The sequence below is a fragment of the Elephantulus edwardii genome, unplaced genomic scaffold, assembly GCF_000299155.1.
Source record: "Elephantulus edwardii isolate Elephantulus edwardi_28Jun2011 unplaced genomic scaffold, EleEdw1.0 scaffold00051, whole genome shotgun sequence".
NCBI classification, from domain to species: Eukaryota; Metazoa; Chordata; class Mammalia; order Macroscelidea; family Macroscelididae; genus Elephantulus; species Elephantulus edwardii.
Window position 1 is genome coordinate 7,477,304 of NW_006399801.1, and position 19,619 is coordinate 7,496,922.

Sequence of the window (19,619 nt, forward strand, 5' to 3'; positions counted from 1 at the left end):
CATACTGCTTTTCACAGGGGTTGCACCATTTTACACTCCCACCAACAGTGAATCAGGGTTCCAGTTTCTCCACAACCTTGCCAGCATTTGTTGCTTGCTGTTCTGTTAAATTTTGCTATTTTGACTGGGGTGAAATGATATCTCATAGTTGTTTTAAGACAATGCTTATTTTCATCCTAATGTTGTCTCTTGATTTGACGTTACCATAGTAGTGTATCATTCATTATGATTTATAAAATTAATCACCATTGAACTATGCCCACCACTACCCTGGCTTTCCAGGTCCTTGCCAGGTCTTTCCCATTCCCTTTACCCCTCTCCCTCCACTCACCAGATTGTACGACCCTATGATTCCTCCCCCGCCCATATTTACCCCTCTGATCCTCCCTAACAGTCTTTGGATCCTCATGCACATTTTACTAGTTATCCTTTTATTTCTACAATAATGCTCTTATGGAGAATTTGTCCTCATGAGACTGAGTTAGTTCACTCAGCATAATGCTCTTGAGTCTTTCTTAAGTTATGTAGTACTTTTTAAGTCGTTGCTCCTGAGTGTTGTGCAGTATTCCATTGTGTGAATATACCACAGTTTCTCAATCCATTCAATTGTGGCTATTTCCATGTCCTTGCGATTGTGATGAACTCTGCTAAAGCACACCCATTCTTATTCTGAAGTTCTAGATTACATAGCTTTTTACTGAAACTACTCATAACTCTTTGGAACAAACTGTTTTGGGAAACAGAAAATATTCTTCATTAATTATGTTTAAAAGCAGGCTTTATATATCTGTGAAAGTCTGTATTTTTATCGGGAACAAATGAGTATTATTTAGCAGCTTCATTCTCTCGTTCATGACTGTGGAGTTGGAACCAACTCACAGCAGCACCTCCAGTGGATTCCTGCAAATTGTGTGGAAGGAGACCGCCCATCTTTGTCCTGAGGAGATTCTGGTGGATTCAAATAGCCAAAGAGGTGTGGCCTTTGGGTACAGGGCACCTCCCTATGGGCTTTGCTACCAGAGCTATATACATTTTTGTAAATCACTTAATTTGCAGTGTGTACTTGGCCACATACCATGTCTAATACATAGCAAGTGTTCGTTCAGTGTTGTTTTTTTGTATCAGTGATTATAAACTCATAATCCAGTCCTGAAAGATCTGTCTCTCTCTAGTTGATCCTAGGAAGTGTCCCAGGAGTGTCTTTTTCCTGGGGATATACCCTAGATAGATGACCTTTCCATGTTTTTGTTTTACTGAAGGGAGATTCAAGAAGGAAGAACACACTGAAATGCAAATCAATTCTACTTGCCATTGAAGTGATTCTACTTCCTGGCTACTCCTTGTGAGTCAGAGTCGAATTGCACTCATAGGGTTTTCAGTGGCTGATTTTTTTGGAAGTATACTCAACCTCTGAGTGGATATGAACCACCTTTTGGTCACTAGTTGGCCATTTGCCTATTTGTGGCCCTCAGGGACTCCTTAGTAGGCACCACAGTAGAGGATGGTTAACACCCTGCATGGTGAACAAGTGGCCAGTGCCATCTCTCTGAATCTCAGTCAATAAAAATTACATACATTGAAAAATTTACACGTCAGTAAAGGCAATGGAAAGGGAGATTTGTGGGTTCTCTGACTTGTAGAGGAACTTTGGATTTCATTTGGGGTCTTCACGTGCACCCTCCTAGCATGTGGGAGCAACTATGTGGATAATAAGGATGTTGCTGCCGAGCTGGGGGGAAATGAGGGGGAGCGGGGTGGTTGGGCTGTATATAAGTCGTGGAGTGCCTGATGGGCACAGTTAAGTTCTTGAACTGGGCCGTGTGATAGACAAGGAGTGCTGACCAGCTGTCTTCCCTGGTTTTGCTTTAGCTGTGCACTTGCAGGAATCCACTCTGAAGGAACTTAAGGACCAGGCCTCAGTGAAGCAAGACGAGCTCATACAGCCGAACCCTGACTCTTCTGTAGAGATTCAGCCTGACCAGGACACGATGGCACGTGTTGGCAAAGAGGTCCCTGAGGTTCTCGGGGAAGAGGCCAAGCAGAGCCAAGGCAGTGCCACCGGGAGAGGGCCTGCTGAGGAGAGTGACCGAGGGGCAGGCTCTGTTGAGCATCATCACCTCCATCTGTCCAGCTGCCATGAGTGTTTGGAACTTGAGAACAGCACCATCGAGTCTGTCAAGTTCGCATCAGCCGAGAACATTCCAGATCTTCCTTATGATTACAGCAGCAGTTTGGAGAGTGTTGCTGATGAGACTTGCCCTGAAAGAGAAGGGAGGAGAGTCAGCATCGCAGGCAAGACCCCCAACATTCTGGTCTATGTGGGCCCAGATTCCACAGAATCTCTCAGCAGATGCCAGCAGGCCCGTGCCGTTCTGGCCGACTGTGTGGACTCCGACTGTTACACTGTCTACCAGCTGCTGGAGGACAGTGCCCTCCAAGACCCGTGGTCAGACAACTGCGTGCTGTTGGTCATCGCCACCAGGGAGCCCATTGCTCAAGTCTTACACCAGAAGGTCATGGCCTATCTTTCTCAGGGAGGGAAGGTGCTAAGCTTGTCTTCATCCTTCTCATTTGGTGGCTTCCAAGTAACACGCAAGGGGGCAGCACTGAAGACAGTTCAGAACCTGGTTTTCTCCAAGGCTGACCAGACAGAAGTGAAGCTCAGTGTCCTGAGCAGCGGGTGCATCTATGAGGAGGCTCCCGGGGCGCAGCCCAGCTCGGGCAGGCTCCAGGGCCATCTGGACAACGAGGACAAGGACAGGATGATCGTGCAAGTGCCTTTTGGAACACGTGGAGGAGAAGCTGTTCTTTGCCAGGTACCGGGACTAACATTGATATAAGGGTCTCCAGGGTGAAATTTCCAGATGTATCTTTGAGAAAGAGAAGGCTCTTTAAAGCAGTAGGTTGAAGAGTGTCAAGTGTCTGTAGGCTGTGGATGACTACTGACTGTTGGCTGGGGCTTTTTACTGATGAGGAGAAAGTGTAGTTCAGGCTTTTGTGTAGCCTGAACGCCCTCATTAACCAAAAAGCCTGTGGTGGAAGGAGGAAGCAGGAAGGGTGATTTTTTTGCGAGGGGTGATGTTGTTAGCTGCTGTAGAGAGCTCGTTCTGACTCTTGGTGATGTGATGTACAATGGAATAAAATGTTATCCAGCCCTGCATCATTCTCACACTCACTAGAAAGCTCGAGTCTGGGTGGCTGGCATGTCAGTCCATGTGACCAAAGGACTCCTTGTCCCTCGCTGTTCCTCCAGTTCACCACATGTGATGTCCCTTAATGACCAGTCCCTCCTGATGATGAGCCCAGAACCAGCGAGTCAGTGCTCTGTTGTGTTCACTACGGTTTTTATTGGTCACTTTTCAGAATTAGATTGCCGTGCCTTTCTGCATAGTCAATCAGACATTTAACTGAAACCTGTCCCCTATGGATGGCTCTGCTGGCATTTGACATTCCAGTGTCATAGTTTCCAACATCAGAGTAATGTGTAGGCCATCACAGAATGTTAAACCAACAGAGGAGATGGTGTAGTTAACTTTTGAATAACCAAGGATCAGGCAGAAAACTCTTTTGTTTTGTACTTTATTGGCAATAACCTTTCTGAAATGCATGCATCTCCTTCCCTGTCTCCAGTCTAGCCTCATGATATGATCGAGTATTTAATGCAGGAAGTTGGATGCTTCAGCATCATGATTCTAAGTATCAGTGAAGGACACCTTAAAATACTGGAATTGTTTTCAAGGAATGGACTGACCCACTGTTGAGATAGGATGTTAATAGGATGTTAGTGGTAGCATCTTCAAATTCCTAATGTCTTTCTTAGGATTTGTGCCCCTGAAGATCTGAGTGCCATCCTTGGTGTTGAAGGTGGCCTTAGTACCATTTGCAAGGTCTTTGAGTTCCCTGGAGAGAAAAGCCTGGTGATTTTCTTCCAGAACAGCATGGGAAACCCTGTGGTGTTCTCCCACACACGTGGTCTTGCCTCAGGCCAGCGGCTTATTCTTTTGCTGTTTAGTTTTTTAACTTGTGTCTAGCCTAAAATATATGCCTTGTTTTGTTTTTGTGTGTGCATACATAACTACATTTATAAATAAATAAAAATAAAGAAATGTTGAGAATGTTTTCAGTGGAGAGAACTAAGAAGTTATTTAGATACAAACATGATTAAACAGGTAAGACAAGGATGGGGAAAAGGAGGAGGAAAGAAAAATAGGGCTTCCTTTCCACTCTTGGGAGGTTCTTTCGTTTTTTCTGACTTTTCTGCTGATCCCCCCTCCCTACCATAGGCATTTGGGAGATTATGCGGCTGTTTGTTTTCCTTTTAAAAAAAATTGTGTATACTGTTTCCTTCCAGAACTTCTGGAAGCTAAGTATCCTGGACTTCTGATCAGCTGTCCTTCAAAGGGTGTGATTTTTGCTATTCTAAAGTGCATGGTCTTGTTCTAAAAAATTCAAGTAAGAGAGTTGAAATGAAGAAATCTGGACTCCAGGACAGACATTCATGTGCACTGCAGGCAGGGTTTCTGTAGGGCCGCAAGCCACATGAATTAGGTTTGGTGGCCTCATAAAAATGAACCTCTTATCTTTACCTCAGCAGATATGGTAACTATAGTAACTGTGCGTTCTCTGAAAATCCACTCAAAACCCAGACTTCCTCAAGCCATATTTCAGGTTTGAGTAGTGCATTTTACCACCCCTGTGTACAGATTTGTACTAGAAAATTGATTCGGCACTGTTGCAATCCGTTTCTCCAAGTTACATAGAAAATCTGCTTTTTTGCACCATTTAAATTGACCCTTTTACTGTCATAAAATTTGATACCTCAGTGTATTTCCTTAGGCAAAAAAGGGGCAATATGATGCAGCTTCAAAAATCAGATTCAGGGGATTAGAGTGTCATTTCTGATTTTCAGTGACTTCCAGTCTCTGTATGACGGGCTTGCTGTGTCACAATTGCACCATGGGGAGATGAACCGATAGGTATTACCAGAGGCTGGTTAGCTTCCTCTTTCCTCATTCAATTTCATAGTCTTCACCTTTGTAATCAATCTAGCAGTGATGTAACCCAGTAAGAGGAGGTGGAGAGCTTCAGGGGCAAACCACAGCTGTGTAGTAGCTGATGACGTAGCTGGCCTGGGTAGTTTGTATTTCATGGCTTTGCCATTGGTAATAATGAAGAGAAAGAGGAAATGTCTGTACTTCCTGAGCTGATCTAGTCTTCAGGGAAAATGTAAGGGAGCAGTTGAATGCTGCTGTAGAAATATCCAATGAACAGGGGTTTTAGTTTGAACTTGTCCAAATGAAGAACTGATTAGAACAGAAAGTGTTTTCTTGTTTAGATCGTCCTGTGGCAGTGGTAATTCTGTATTTACAGCCAGATCATGCTCAGCTGTGGGAACTGAGCTGCTCTGGAGGGGATAGGCTCTATCCTGGCCATTGAGTGGACCCCTGGCCTGTACTCACCAGATTCCAATAGTGACTGTGCCCCCAGAAATCTCCAGACGTTGTCAGATGCTGCAGTACTGGCCCCCAGTTTAGAGTCCTTATTTTACAGCATTCTTTGAGCATTAATTTTTTGGTCCAGTTAAAAGTCTTGTTTTTAGAAGAAGCCAAGTTCTAATTCTATTGTAACAGCATCACAACCAGGAAGATGAGCCTTATGCCAGATGCTGGGGAGTCCAGAGCACAGAAAACAAGTCTAACACCCCAGTGTGCTATTCTGTCCCAGCTAATTGAGAGTGCCTCCCAGCAGTGGCCTCTCTTGCTATTTCTGAAGGTGAAAGACAGCAAGCAGAAAGCATTTTCTCAGTGTTAATGGTCATCCTTTCTCCTGGAACTCCTGAGACCTGCTTGTAGGCCAATCATTCATCTTCCCCGTAGGCCCCTTTCCCATGTGAATATCGTTTTCATTCATCTCCCTGTGTGTGTTTCTTGACTATTCTGTGTGTCCACCAAGTTCCACCAGTACATGTGCTTTCAATCATGTATCCCCCTCTCCCTGGGACTCTTTTTATTTCTGCCACCTGCATGGGTTAATCGTCAGGCCAGCTGTGCTACCTGTGTGACGTACATATCTCCACTGCTGTGCTGACTGTCCAGGCACCGACCTTGTCCACTTGAGAGGCACACACAGATAGGGTAAGAATGTGCAGTAGAAAGTGGCTTTATGTGTGATCTATGTCTGTCAGTGTAGGACTTAGCTCCATAAGGTTTCCAGTGGCTGATTTTGTTTTTTCTTTTCAGAAGTAGATTACCAGGACTTTTCTGAGAGGTTTATGAGTAGACTCCTCCAACCTTTTGGTTAACAGCCTTGTGTACTGACTGGCATCACCTAGCCAAAGAGAGGAAGGGCCTCAAGGAAATGGACTGACACAAGGAAGTGGACTGACAACAGTGACTGCACCAGTGGGCTCACGTGTGGCAGAGGTGGTGAGGATGGTACAGGATAGGACAGGATTTGGGTCAGCCAGTTCATGAGGCATACTCGACTCGATGGTAACAACAGCAACAGGTATCTGAACTGCACCCATGAAGTTCTAAATTTGAAGTTTTGTGTTGTGTGTGTATGGTTTTGTTTTTTTAAAAAAACATAATTGTTTATTTTTTCCTTTTTTATATTGGAATTTTAGTAAAAGTTTTCATAGATTTTGGGTTTTTTACATTTCTCCTCCCTCCAATTCACTTTGTAATGCTCGTCCTGTTCCAGATTGTTCATTGTCATACATATAATATCTAAATGTCCATTCCTTTCACATTGTCCTTCCCTCCATCTGTTCCAGCAGTAGATTTTCTGGTCCCCTAGCCTTAGCCATCCTATTATTGTGACAGCAGTAGTAGTAGTATGCAGTATTTGTCCTTTTGTGACTCAGATATTTCATTCAGCATTATGTCTTCCAGACTCATCCATGTTGTGTAGTGTTTTACATATTCATTATTTTTCACTGCTGTGTAGTATTCCTGTGTGGATGCATCAGTTTCTTTGTCCTTTTTTTTTTTTGTGGATGTACACTTGGGCTGCTTCCATTCTCTTTGCTATTGTAAGTAATGCTGCAATAAAGTTTTCAGTGTTGCCGTGGAGTTGGAAATAACTCATAGCTGACCTTCCATTGAGTTTCCAAAACTTATAAATATCTTTCCTCTATGGAGCAGCTTGTAGATTTGAACCATCAGAGAGGCACTGCCTTCGGGTTAGAAGCAAAATTCACTATGACTCCGCTACCTAGTAGTACATGTTGATGTTGTTGTTATGTGCCAGTGAGTCACCTAGAACTCATAGCAGCCCTATGAATAGTGCATCTGAAACCTCCCCTTCCTGTGCCATCTTCACCATCCCTGACACACTCGAGCCCATTACCATAATCTCTACGTCAGTCCATATTGCAAGGTCTTCCTCTCTTTTGCTGACCCTCCACCTTTCCAAGCAAGATGTCCTTCTCCAAGGAAAGACATGCCCAAAGTATGTGAGATGGCGTTTCCCCATCCTTGCTTCCCTTAACGAGCTTTGCTTTCCCACCTCCTTCACTCTCCAGAGCTGTTAAGAGCCTGCTAACTGCTGCTTCTGACTAACACATGTAGTCATGGATGAAGCCACAAGTATCTCAGCTGACCGCCAAGAGTTTAAGGATGGACAGTGTTCAGTTAACCCTTCTGATTGGCCTCAACCTTCAACATTTGAACCTAATCCAGTATATTTGGCTTGCTGAAGGCTTGAGTAGGAATCAAGATATTTTTTCATTGTCTGCACTGTGCGTCCTATTTTCCTAATTCTCCTGTAACACTGGGGAGGAAACTCAGCATATGGGGGATCCTAGAAAATACAAAACAAAAGGAAATATGCTTCTGGGTATTCAGTCTGCTCATGTCATCTCAGCAGTAGCACCCAGTGAAAATTTGATCTGAAGGGAGCTCAAAGTTCTAGTAAGATCTGTCACATGGGAGACACAAGGTGTTGATCTGCACCTTATGGTTTGGCGGAGATTCTAATCTCAACTGGAGAACAAAGCCTTGAGTTAAATATTGGAAGTTCTCAATGCTAAATTTCATTCAGATGAAAGAGGTCATTGGAGCAGGTCTTTATGAAGCTGCGTTCCAACTGTTTACATACTAGGGTGAATATAGCTCTTGTCTTGCTAAATATTGCCTAGTTTTTGTGCTGCTGGATCAGAGATCAAGGATTTGAATCCAACACTCGTGGCTTCGTGGTAAGGAGCTCCACTGCCAACCTGAGTTACGCTGTTCAAATCCACCAGCTGCCCTGTGGGAGAAGGATAGGCAGTCAACTCCTGTGCGATTTACTGTCTGTGAAAATCCGCTGGAGGGTCAGCTATGGGTCAGTTCTGACTAAACACTAAGTAACACACCAGTTGATTCCAAGGGAGAGAGATGAGCAGTCTCCTGCTGTAAAGACTTATAGCCTCAGAACTTGATGGAGCCTGAACAGAGCTGACTTGATGGGCGTAGTTATGCTGTTACTTAACAGAATGGAAATTTCATGAGTGGCAGCTCATTATACCTCCTTGAGTTTAGTGTGACTTTAATCAAGCTTCCGGCACAATATTTCTAAATAATAGGTTATTGCAAAGATAATACAGGTTTTAAACCTTGACATAGATATTCTGTAATTCTGCTTGAACATAACTTTAGTCATAGGAATAAGAGCCTTTACAATCTACACATTTTGCCAACAAGATACAAGTTTGTTTATCATGGTAGCATTAAATTCCGGAGTTCTGGAATTGACAGATGCTAGGAAGGCATTTTTGATTGCACCTTAGTTGTTGAAGAGGGTTCTTTGCAAAAACTTGCTGAAGTGCTTGGAGAAGTGGTAGTCTGTCTGTGAGGGCTCTGGCGAGTGCGCTGGTGGGGGCAGAATCTCTAGTCCAGCTTGTTGAGCTTTTGGTGTGTGACGTGTGGGCAGGCGTTGCAGAGGGTTTGGACGGTTTTTGATTGACCAATGCCAGGCACAGATATTGCCGATTTCAGTGTATTTCATCGATTTTGTTGCAGTCCTTCTTTGCTGTAGTGGTTTCAGCTAGATTCAAGGCTTGAGGGTTAATCTGGCTGTAAACCATGAGTCACCATGGTCTTCTTTTAAAGTAATCTTGGTTTTGGGCTGTGTTTCTGCACGTCACACCAGCTATCACTGGGCTGAGTATCACTGGTTATATTAGGGAATCCATTTCTAATCACACAATACAATGTGACTAAGAACAGGATTATTTGTATTATGTAAAAGGGTCTCCGAGCAGACTTCAGGGAGGCTTTGATCTTCGTTCAGTTCATGTGGCACCCATTTGTTGAGCTGCTTCATCTTTTCCATTTTCTCCAGAGGATAAGGGACCACAGCGTGATGGATGTTGAGTTCTGCAGTTTCTCCTGTAGTTTTGAGGGAATTCACTTCGATTATTGTCACTTCTGATGACTAACCTCTACCTTCCTGATCTTTGAGTTCAGATTCACTGAGGTGGGATTTTTGAAACCAATGGTTCCCCATACACTCATTGACATTCCCTTTACTTGAAACATCATAGCTTTTCGAGCTGTTTGTGCTGCACCTCAGCTCATTTGTATTTGTAAAGGTAGATTTGGCAAAAATCTTTGTTTTGACATCCTATATTTTATATCTTAAAAAATAGAAATAAAAAGACAATTTATATTTAAAACTAACAGCAAAGAAAAATTAAGTGTAATAGGTGATATATAACATTTACTATTTCATAAAAACATTTGTTATTAAATTATTGTGTAAAGATCAAGCAAACACAATCCTACATTATTTTTTTAATTTTTTTTAATCCTACATTATTTTGGAGAAAACCTAATATTTGGTTATATAAATGAGTTCCTAGGAGCTCTGGTGCCTTAGTGGTAAGGAGGTGCGCTGTCAACCAAACAGCACATAGTTTGAATCCACCAGCTACTCCGTGGGAGAAGGATGAGTGTTCTCCCCCACTGTGATTTACTGCGTCTGAAAACCCGCTAGAGGGTCAGCTGTGAGTTGGTTCTGATTTGATGGTACACAACAACAACAACATCTAAGTTCAATAACACATCCAGGTTCCCATAGTAACTAATGATAAAATTCAGGACACAGAGTTTGTAATGATTTATACCCAGTATCTTTGTCAGCTCTGACTTATGGGGATGCTATGTGTAACAGACTAACTGGTTGTGTGGTCCTGCACCATCTTCCTGATCCTTGGCCTGCTTGAGCCCAGTGTTACGGGTAGTGTGTCAGCCTGGTTTTCACTGACACTGTGGTAAAAATGCCTTTCCCCAGTGATTGATTTTTCTTGTTGACTCCAGAGAAGGGAGCTAGGTCATGCAGTAGTTCAAAGCTCTCAGCTGTTAACCAGAAGCTTGGCAGTTCGAACCCAGAAGCTGCCTCCCTCGGAAAATGACAAGGGAGTTTCCGTCTGTAAAATTTGCAGCCTTGGAAACTCTATGGGGCACTTCTGTTCCATATCCGAGGGCAGTTGGCTTGGTGGTGTTTCATTTGGTAACCATTGACCCTTCAGCCCAGCAGTTAGATTTTAATAGACTCTTTTGAGTCTTTTTTTTTTTTTTAATTTTAATGAAAGTTTACAGAGACTTAGGGTTTCCAGTCATTCATTTTTGTACTTTTCTCTCTACCCTCCCTCGCCACCCCCAATTCGCTCTTCTCCAGTCTATTTTCTTTAATAGCTTCTGAGGAAACAATCCCTGGAGCATCTACTCTCGATGTCAGTGTAGATGGTTTCTTATGCAGATGACACAATCTTGCTTGCTGAAACTGAGGAGGACGTGGAGTGTTTGTTAATTGTAGAATGGACCAGTGCAGATGTTACCACCACTCCTCTTTTTCCTAGTTCTTTATAAACATAATTCATTGTTAAGGTTAGCTGACAACCTCTTTCTTCTACATGAAATGGAGTAATTATGTTAATAAGTGATCTCTTGCTTTCTGCTTTGTCTTTATTATCGTAATGCTTGATCATGTATTCCATGTAACCAGTTAGCAAATAGATTTTCTCCTCAGTGCTTTAACAGGTGCTTGTTTAAATATCTGAGTTGCTTGTATTCTTTGTTCAGTTCAAGCCAACTTCTTACTAGTTTCAGGAGTTTATTCTCTTTCATTGTTGAAATTACTAGAGCCTTTTAGAGTACTCACTTGCGCACGAGGGCTGCCATACTCGGACCTCTTTTGAGTCTTTTTATTGCTTCTTAGTTTCCACATATTTAGGTTCAAAGTTTATATATGCTATTGATGATTGCAAATACTTGTATTCAGATTTTCAGAAAATCTGAGCAAGGTGCTATTTTCCTTAGTGTCTTTAAGTGTTAACATTTTACAAAGTGGTCTCTTTCTCCCTTAGGTACACTTAGAACTACCTCCCAGCTCACTGATTGTACAGACTCAAGAAGATTTTGATTTGCTCAAATCAAGCAATTGCAGAAGATATGAAGTCCTTGAGGAGATCCTGAGTGCGCTTGGCATAAGCTGTGGGATGAGACAAGCTCCTACCTTAACGCCTCTCCACTTACTGCCAGCTGCTGAGGTGAGTGTGGTCTCAGCTGAGGAGAAGCCCCTTGGCGCATCTAAAACACGTTGACCCTTTTTCATAATTGTTCCATTTCAGCTGATACATTTCTGTTTTTTACTTTGGGTTTGGAAGCCATCTTGAAAGAGATGCCTCAGTGTAGCTAATGTTTTTGGTGTTTGTAAGGGAGGGAGTGAAGAGTGTGTTGTTGGCTGCCATTCACCGAGGCTCTGACTCACAGCACCCCCATGTACAAGTGGATACAGCACCCTCTGGTCCTGTGCCATCCTCATGATTGATGGCGGAACACTCCTTTGCAGTTTTGGGGGTTTTCGTCAGTTCATTTTCATTTCATTGGTTGATAGCCAGGCTTTTCTTCCTCATGTTCCGTGGAAAACCTGCTGAAGCCTGTTTAGCATTGTAGCTGCAAGCAGGCCTCCGCTGACAGATGGGTGGTGTCTGCACATGCGGTGCACTGATGGAAAGTGGAACCCCAGTGCCCATGAAGGCGAGACTTCTACCACCGAACCACCACTGCCTCCTACAGAGTCTGAAGTTAAATCCCCCAAGGTTTGGGCTCTTTATATTTTAGAAGCCAAAGAGTCACTATTGATGTATAAAGAATGTACTTAGAAATGAAAATTTGTTGAGTTGGCATTGAAAACATTTAATTTGATTTGACCTTCTCAGTAAATCTTAGGGAGCTCTGGTGGCCCAACGGTAAGGGTACACTGCCAACCTGAAGGCAGATGGTTCAGATCCTCCTGTTACTCTGCAGGAGGAAGATGAGAAGTGTGGTTTACAACCTCGGAAAGCCTGCTAAAAGGTCAGCGATGAGTCAGTCCCAGTCTGCGACAACCAAGAACAACAGCAGCAAGTCCTGGGTTGGGAGAATCACAACTGTGTTTTCTTTGTGCTGATGTGTGCCACCTGGTGGCAGATGGTGCTTTGGAGTTGAGCTCCTGTCTTATACACATCTAAGAGGAAGACGCCCAGAGAGATGAGTTTCTCTTCAGGCATTTTCCTGGCCTTTTGTCTGTCTTTGATGCCTCTGAGCGATACTTGGCTGTGGGCTGGTTGCCCGGCTCCCCAGCTGTGTCTTCTCTCTAATTCTCCTGCTCTGCTCAGCTGCCAGATCTTTGAGAATTAGGACAAATCAATCACTTTTTTGAGTCTTTTTCTGTTGTTTCTCTCAACAGATAACTTTGTGAGTTTAGTCCAGCTGACTCTGAGCACAAACTCATCACATCCTCAAACCCAAGTTTTCTAAGAGGAGACATTGTCTTTGGGGCTGACCGCTTCCCCTTAGCACACTTAGTTTTCAGAGGAAAGCAGAAGCGTGAGTGATTGTGGTGTGATGTGTTCCCTTAGAGAATGCAAGTATAAAAAAACATGGAGAGTATTCAGGATTAGGACACAGCATTAGATTTTTTGAAGAGAGGATAAAGTAATGCCTGTGAAAGCTCTAGAATGTAAATGGTAGTGCAGCTATTCTTATTAGGTATTTGGAAGGTCTAACGTGGCTTGAATCTACATGCTGTTCCTCGGGAGAAAGGTGGGCAGTCTCCTCCCATGTGATTAGCTGCCTTTGAAAACCCACTGGAGGGTCAGCTATGAATCAGTTCTGACTTGACAGTACACAATAGCAGCAATGAGTTGATATGTAAAATATGCTTACCTTATGCATGCAGATGTCCGTTATATCCTTAACCAGTGCCTGTTGAGGACTCTTGGTGGTTCAGTGAGGAAGCACTCAACTGCTCACTAAAATGTTGGAGGTTGACATCCTCTAGTTGTGTTATAGGGAAACGAGCTAACCGCCTGTTCTTTAACAATCCATAGCTGTGAAACGCTACGGGGCAGGTCTGTCGTGTCCTTTAGGGTCTCTGAGTTGGAATCAGCTTGACAGCAGTAGGTTTAGTGCCTGGTGGTGATTACTCTTGTTAGTTACCATTGAGTTGCTTCCAGTTTATAATTTATGTAAAATAGGATGAAACGTTGCTTGACCTTGCTTAATTTCCACGATCACTGGTATTGTAGTCAGTGTGTTTCTTGTGCCATGCCTTCCGACCCACGGGTCACCTTACAGCACTAGTTCTTTTGTGACCCACAGAGGCTTTACTAGCTTGATTTGATTTTCAGTAGATTACCAGGCCTTTCTTCCTAACCTATATATCTGACAACTCTGCTGGAACTTGTCCGTTCTGAATGACTGCCTGGTGTTTGTAATACCGGTGACATAGCTTCCAGCGTCATAGTAACACACAAGCTCCTGTAGTTTGACGCATTGACAAGTGGGTAGTGGTTTCTTTATGTCCACACAGGGAAACACTCCAAATGCACTTCAGGCTTGACAGACTCCTTGCGACATGATCACTTTAAGAAAGTCTTTGCAAAGTTCATTTCTTATCCTTTTGTCTTATTAGTTTTCTTGGATATCTAGGCTGTGGACTATTTTTTTTCTCCCTCTATTGCTAATCTTTGACTTAATTCTGTTTTACTCTGAGACTGTAAAAGCTGAGTTAGTATATGAGTGGTTGTTTTCTGTGCCCTCAATTCTTCCTCCCTCATATAATTTCTTAATGACTAATAACTCTTTATTACAACCCTATGGTTTCTGGAACTCTGGTGGTCTAGTGGCAAGAAGCTGCACTGCAATCTCAAAGGCATGCAACTCGAATGCACCGTGTGATTAACAGTCTCTGAAAACCTGCAGGAGGATGAGCTATGGTCGGTTCCAACTCGATGGTTATATAAAAACAACAACATGTCTTCTATAGGAGGAAATAGAATAATTCTGATCTTAGATCTTGTCTTCCCGGGACAGATATTTGATAAAGGGTTATAGCTCAAGTTAAGGTGAATGTGGACCCTCACTGAGTGGTGAAAAGATTCTTCCAGCTCTGATCTGAGGCTGGGGCTGTGACATATCAGCGCTTCTTTCACGTGTTGCTTCAATGCCTTGAGAGTTAGAGATATGAATGGCAGAGACTGGGGAGAGAGTTGGCTCTGTTTTTCTTTGCTGTTGAGTTGGAACTTACTCATAACTTTCCAGTAGGTTTTTAGAGGCTGAGAAAATCACATGAGGGGAGACTGCTAGTGTTTGTGCTGTGGAGTGGTTGTTGAATTGGAAACTGCTAGAAGGATTGTTGCCTGTGGATTAGCAGTGCGGCTCCCTACAGACTCCATCACAAGATTCCCCATAGAAGCCCTCTCAACAACAAACAACTCATGAATGTCAAGTCAGAACGATCTCATAGCTGACCCTCCAGTGGGTTTTGGGAGGCTGTAAGTTGCACAGAGAGATTGCCTGCCTTTGTCTTGCAGACCTACTGGTCGATTTGAACTGGTTTCCTTTAAGGTTAGCAGTACAGCTCCTTAAGAACTTGTTGTTACTCACTTGTTGTTGTTGCTGTTAAGGGATGTCAAGTTGAGTACAATTCATAATGTCCCTATGAATAACAGATCTGAACCCTGTCCCATCCTGTGCCAATCTCACAATCTCTTTCACACTTGAATCCATTGCTGCAGTCACTGTCAGTCCACCTGGTTGAGGGTCTTCCTTTCTTTTGCTATCACTTCATCTTTCCAAGCATGATGTCCTTCTCCAAGAAATATCCTCTGTAGCAACATGCCCAATGTCTACAAGATGAAGCTTTGTCATCTTTTCCTCCAAGAAACACTCTGGCCACACTTTCTCTGAAACATCTCTTTGTTCTCTTGGTAGTCTCTGGGATACTCAGTACTCTCCTCTACAACCACAATTCAAAGGAATCAATTCTTCTGTCATCCTTATTTATTATCTAGGTCTCCTCAGGACAGCAAATGATTCAAAAGATCATGGTCTGATTTATGTGCACCGTAGTCCTCAAATTAACATCCTTGCTCATGAGTAATTTGGAGAGGTCCTTGATTACAGACTTTCCTAGTGTAATATGTCTGTTGATCTTCTGACTGCTGGTACCAAGTGTATTCATTGTGAATCCAAGTAAGGTGAAGTTGACAGTTTCAGTCTTTTTTCCATCTATCATATGATGACCATAGGTCCAGAGGCGAGGATTTTTGTTCTCCTGATGTTGAGATGCAACCTCTGTTGAAGGCTGCAGTGTTGGATCTTCTGCAGCAAGTGCTTCAAGTTATCCTCACTGTCAGCAAAGTTGTGTCATCTGCATGACGAAGGTTATTGACATTTCTTCCTCCAATCCTGATAAAACATTTTTCTTCATAGAGTCCAACTTCTGGAATAATTTGCTCAATATACAGATTGTATAGGTATGGAGAAAGAATACAACACTGACACATACCTTTCCTAATTTTAAACCATGTTGTGTTCCCTTACTCTGTTCGCACAACTTCTTGGTCTAGGAATAGGCTTTGCGTGAGCACAATTAAATGTTCTGGGATTCCCATTCTTCTCAATGTTAGCCATAACATTAGAGCTCCCTTAGAGTTGTTTAGTTCTTTATATTTGGTTTCTTTTCTTGAGCCCATCTTAATAGAACTCATTGGTCCCCGTGGAATTAAATTGCATGGACAGCATCTTGTCACTTACATATGCTGTGCCCTTCCCAACAATATAGACTCATCAATCTGATGAATTTTTATATATCGTGGATGCCTTTGCTTGCTTTCTGCGGTCTACTTTCATATAAAATACTCTGCAGTTGTTACCACCAGGTGTCGCTGCTGAGCTAGGCTGCCTAGGCTACGGGATCTGAGAAGTAGAACAACAGTTGAGGTTTCATTTTTTTTTTCTCCATACCAATGTAACATAGTAATATTTAGTAGCTTTTTTAATATTATTGACACTTTCTTTGGGATCTACAGAAATTATTTAAGTGTAATAGTTAATAACACCATCTTTCCTTTAATATTTTAGTAGTTTAGCTCCGTCACATGGAGTGGGCACATCTCAACAGGCAAGAGTAACAGGAAGCACAATTAATGGTTAATGTGCTAACTAAAAGGTTGACAGTTCAAGTCCACTAGGAGAGCCATTGCCTTGGAAAAGGTCTGACAGTGCAGTTAAACAGCTCAGCCACAGAAAGCACTGTGGAGTTGGGTTGTCCTCTGATACATGTGGCTCTGCTGTGAGCCGGAGCTGACTGGATGGGCCCTGCTGTAGTAGGAATGTGAAAGAACAGAATAAATATACTAGATACCTGAGCAGTCTCACTGCATCCCAGCTGTGTTTATACAGTTTGGTTGCCTTGACACTTTCTCTTTATAGGGCATAGCATAGGAGATTTATGAAGCAGCAAGGTGCTTCTATGTTGCTTTGAAGTACGTGGAAAAGATAGCACAGTGATCCACAGTGACTTCTAGGTGGTAGAATTAGGGTAATTTTTTTTTAATAAAATTTTTATTTTATGTTGGTTTACTCACAAAGTTTGTATACATTGTTTTCCAGACCAGATCTTTCCCATTTCCTTTACCCACCCATCCCCCTCCACTCATCAAATTGTGTGACCCCATGATTGCTCCCTTGCCCATACTCCCTCTACTGTCCCCCTTCCCCCCTTGGATCCTCATACACATTTTACTAGTTATCTATTTCTGCAACAATGGTCTTATACAGTATTTGTCTTTATGGGACTGAGGTAGTTCACTTAGCATAATGCTCTCCAGTCCCTCCTGAGTTAGGTAGTAAATGAACAAAATCATTGCTCCTGTGTGCTGCGTGGTATTCAGTTATGTGAATGTATCATAATTTCTCAGTCCATTCCATTGTGGTTTAACATTTGGGCTGTTTCTTGCGATGGTGAGTAATGCTGCTATTAACGCTGCTGAACAAATCTCCATTTGCGTCTCACTTCTAATTTTTTTGAGGTTTATTCAAAGAAGTGGAATAGCTGGGTTATGTGGAATTTCTATGTTTAGCTTTTTGAGGAAATGCCAAACTGTTTCCAGAGTGGTTATACTATTTACAATCCCACCAACAGTGTATAAAAGTTCCCATCTCTTTGCATCCTCTCCAACATCTATTACTTGCTGTCCTCTTAAATTTTGCCACTGCTACACGGTGGTGAGATGGTATCTCATTGTGGTTTTGATTTGCATCTCATTGCCAGTGATTCTGAGCATTTCTTTATGTGTCTGTTGGCCATTGAATATCAATTCAGAGAATTTTTGTAGTCTTTAAAACTTGCTCTGCATTTCTCAGGATTTCTCTAATGAACATTCATTATTTTTATAATGAGATAAAAACACTTGCTCCAAGTCTAGCCCAGTCTTAATGCGTACTAACAATGTGTTCTGAGAGTTTCGGTGATCCTTGGATACCACGCGAGCACTTGATCCTCTTCTGAAATCCAGTTTCAGAAGATTATCAGCAAGGTGGACTGACTCAGTGACTGCAACAGTGTGCGTGTACACAGGAGAGATGGTGCGATGATGCAGGCATGGGCAGCTTTCAGTCTGCTGTACCCGAGGCTGCTGTGATTACAACTTGCTCCATGGCAGCTCCCAGCAAGATGACTTCACAAGCATTGCCAGCTCCGACAATACAAGATAGGGAGGCTCTGCTGAGATGCAGGTGACTGAGCTGGGCTTCCTCTCAGACCGAGGCCTTCACCCTTACCTGACCTGCCCCAGCCCCCGGATCATGTTAAACCATGCACATAGGGGCAAAGTGCCACCTGAACCATCTCGTGATTGGTTGTGCATCATAGCATTGTGATCCAAAGGGTTTCCTTTGGCTGATTTTTGGAAGAATGTCACCAGGCCTTTCTTCCTAGTCTATCTTAGTCTCAAAGATCTATTGAAACCTTGTCATATCAACACACAAGCCTCCAGTGACAGATGGGAGATGGCTGCATATAAAAGTGACTGAGAATCGAACTTAGGTCTCCCATGTGGAAAGGGAGAATTCTGCCAGTGAATAAGTAGTCTTTAAATGAATGCTTGTACTCATCCCACACAGACACATCCATGCAAAAAAGACCGATGGAAGATGCCGTGAATGTAAGGCAAGTTTCTGTATGATGTGATTACTCTGGGTGGTGAGTTTAATCATCTTTAAACAACTTCCGTATTTTCTGGTTTTCTTTAATGAACATGTATTACTTTTAGAAAGAGCAAATGAAGTGTTAAAAATTTTAGAAAGCCAAATACTGTATGTGATTGGCCTTTGAACGTGTCCCATGAATGGTCAAAACTGCAGTGCCTAGAGTAGGCAAGTGCCCAGAGAGCAGAGATTATTCGTGGGTTCCAGAAGTGGGAGGGAGCAGGGAAGAGGGCCTCGGTGCTTAGGGGACATTGAGCCTTTGTTGAGGGAGATAGACAATGGAAACCAGTCGCTGTCAAATTGACTCTGACCCCACGTTGAGGTGACCCCATGTGTATCAGGTAGAACTGTGACCAGGCCTTTCTTCTGAGGTACATCTGGGAGGACGTCAACCTTTGAATTTCAAGCTGTTTGATTTGATGTAATTAGCCGTTTACACTCTCCAGGAGCCAAGGATTCTGTCCGTCTCTCACTCTTCCGGAAGAACAGTACTACAACCAAGATGATGATGTTTCTTAAGATCCACCTAGTTGCAGACCGAGGGTCCCAAAGAATAGAATAAATTTATAATAAAGAGACAAACAGCCAGGAATGAGATAGAACAGAGAGTGTGAAAAACAGGGGGCCAACAGTTCCCATGACTGAAGGCCCTGAGCCATGCTTCTCTGAGTATTTATACAGAAAAATAAGGAAGTACAAAACAAAGGATAATGGTGAAATCTTTTACAGATAAGGCCAAGTTCCTCTTTATGTTAATCTCAAGAGGGAGGGGTTCATTTGATAAAAACTAAGAACAATGTTGACTCCTAAGGAACGCCCTAGTGTCACAAGGTGACCTTCAGCTTGTATTAAGCCTCCCTCCTTCAGCTTGTATTAAGCCTCCCTCATTTCCCGATGCAGCATTTGGTCTGTTGTTGTTGTTGTTATGTGCCTTCGAGTCGTTTTCGACTCATAGCGACCCTATGCACAACAGCCCTAAACCCTGCTCTATCCTGCACCAACTGCACTGCCTCTGACACACCCATCCCGATTACCCCAGTCACCGAATCAATCCATCTCATAGAGGGTCTTCCCCTCCTGCGCTGTCCCTCCACCCTC

At 43.0% G+C, this 19,619-nt stretch overlaps 1 protein-coding gene across 1 annotated transcript in view; it reads left to right on the forward strand.

The window, feature by feature from the left end:
- Positions 1-19,619, forward strand: part of HLCS (holocarboxylase synthetase (biotin-(proprionyl-CoA-carboxylase (ATP-hydrolysing)) ligase)) — a 270,601-nt gene that overhangs the window by 1,180 nt on the left and 249,802 nt on the right. Inside the window, exons 2-3 of the mRNA XM_006886783.1 lie at positions 1,870-2,816; positions 11,351-11,533. Coding sequence (XP_006886845.1) covers positions 1,870-2,816; positions 11,351-11,533 — 1,130 coding nt within the window. The remainder of the gene's footprint in view (positions 1-1,869; positions 2,817-11,350; positions 11,534-19,619) is intronic.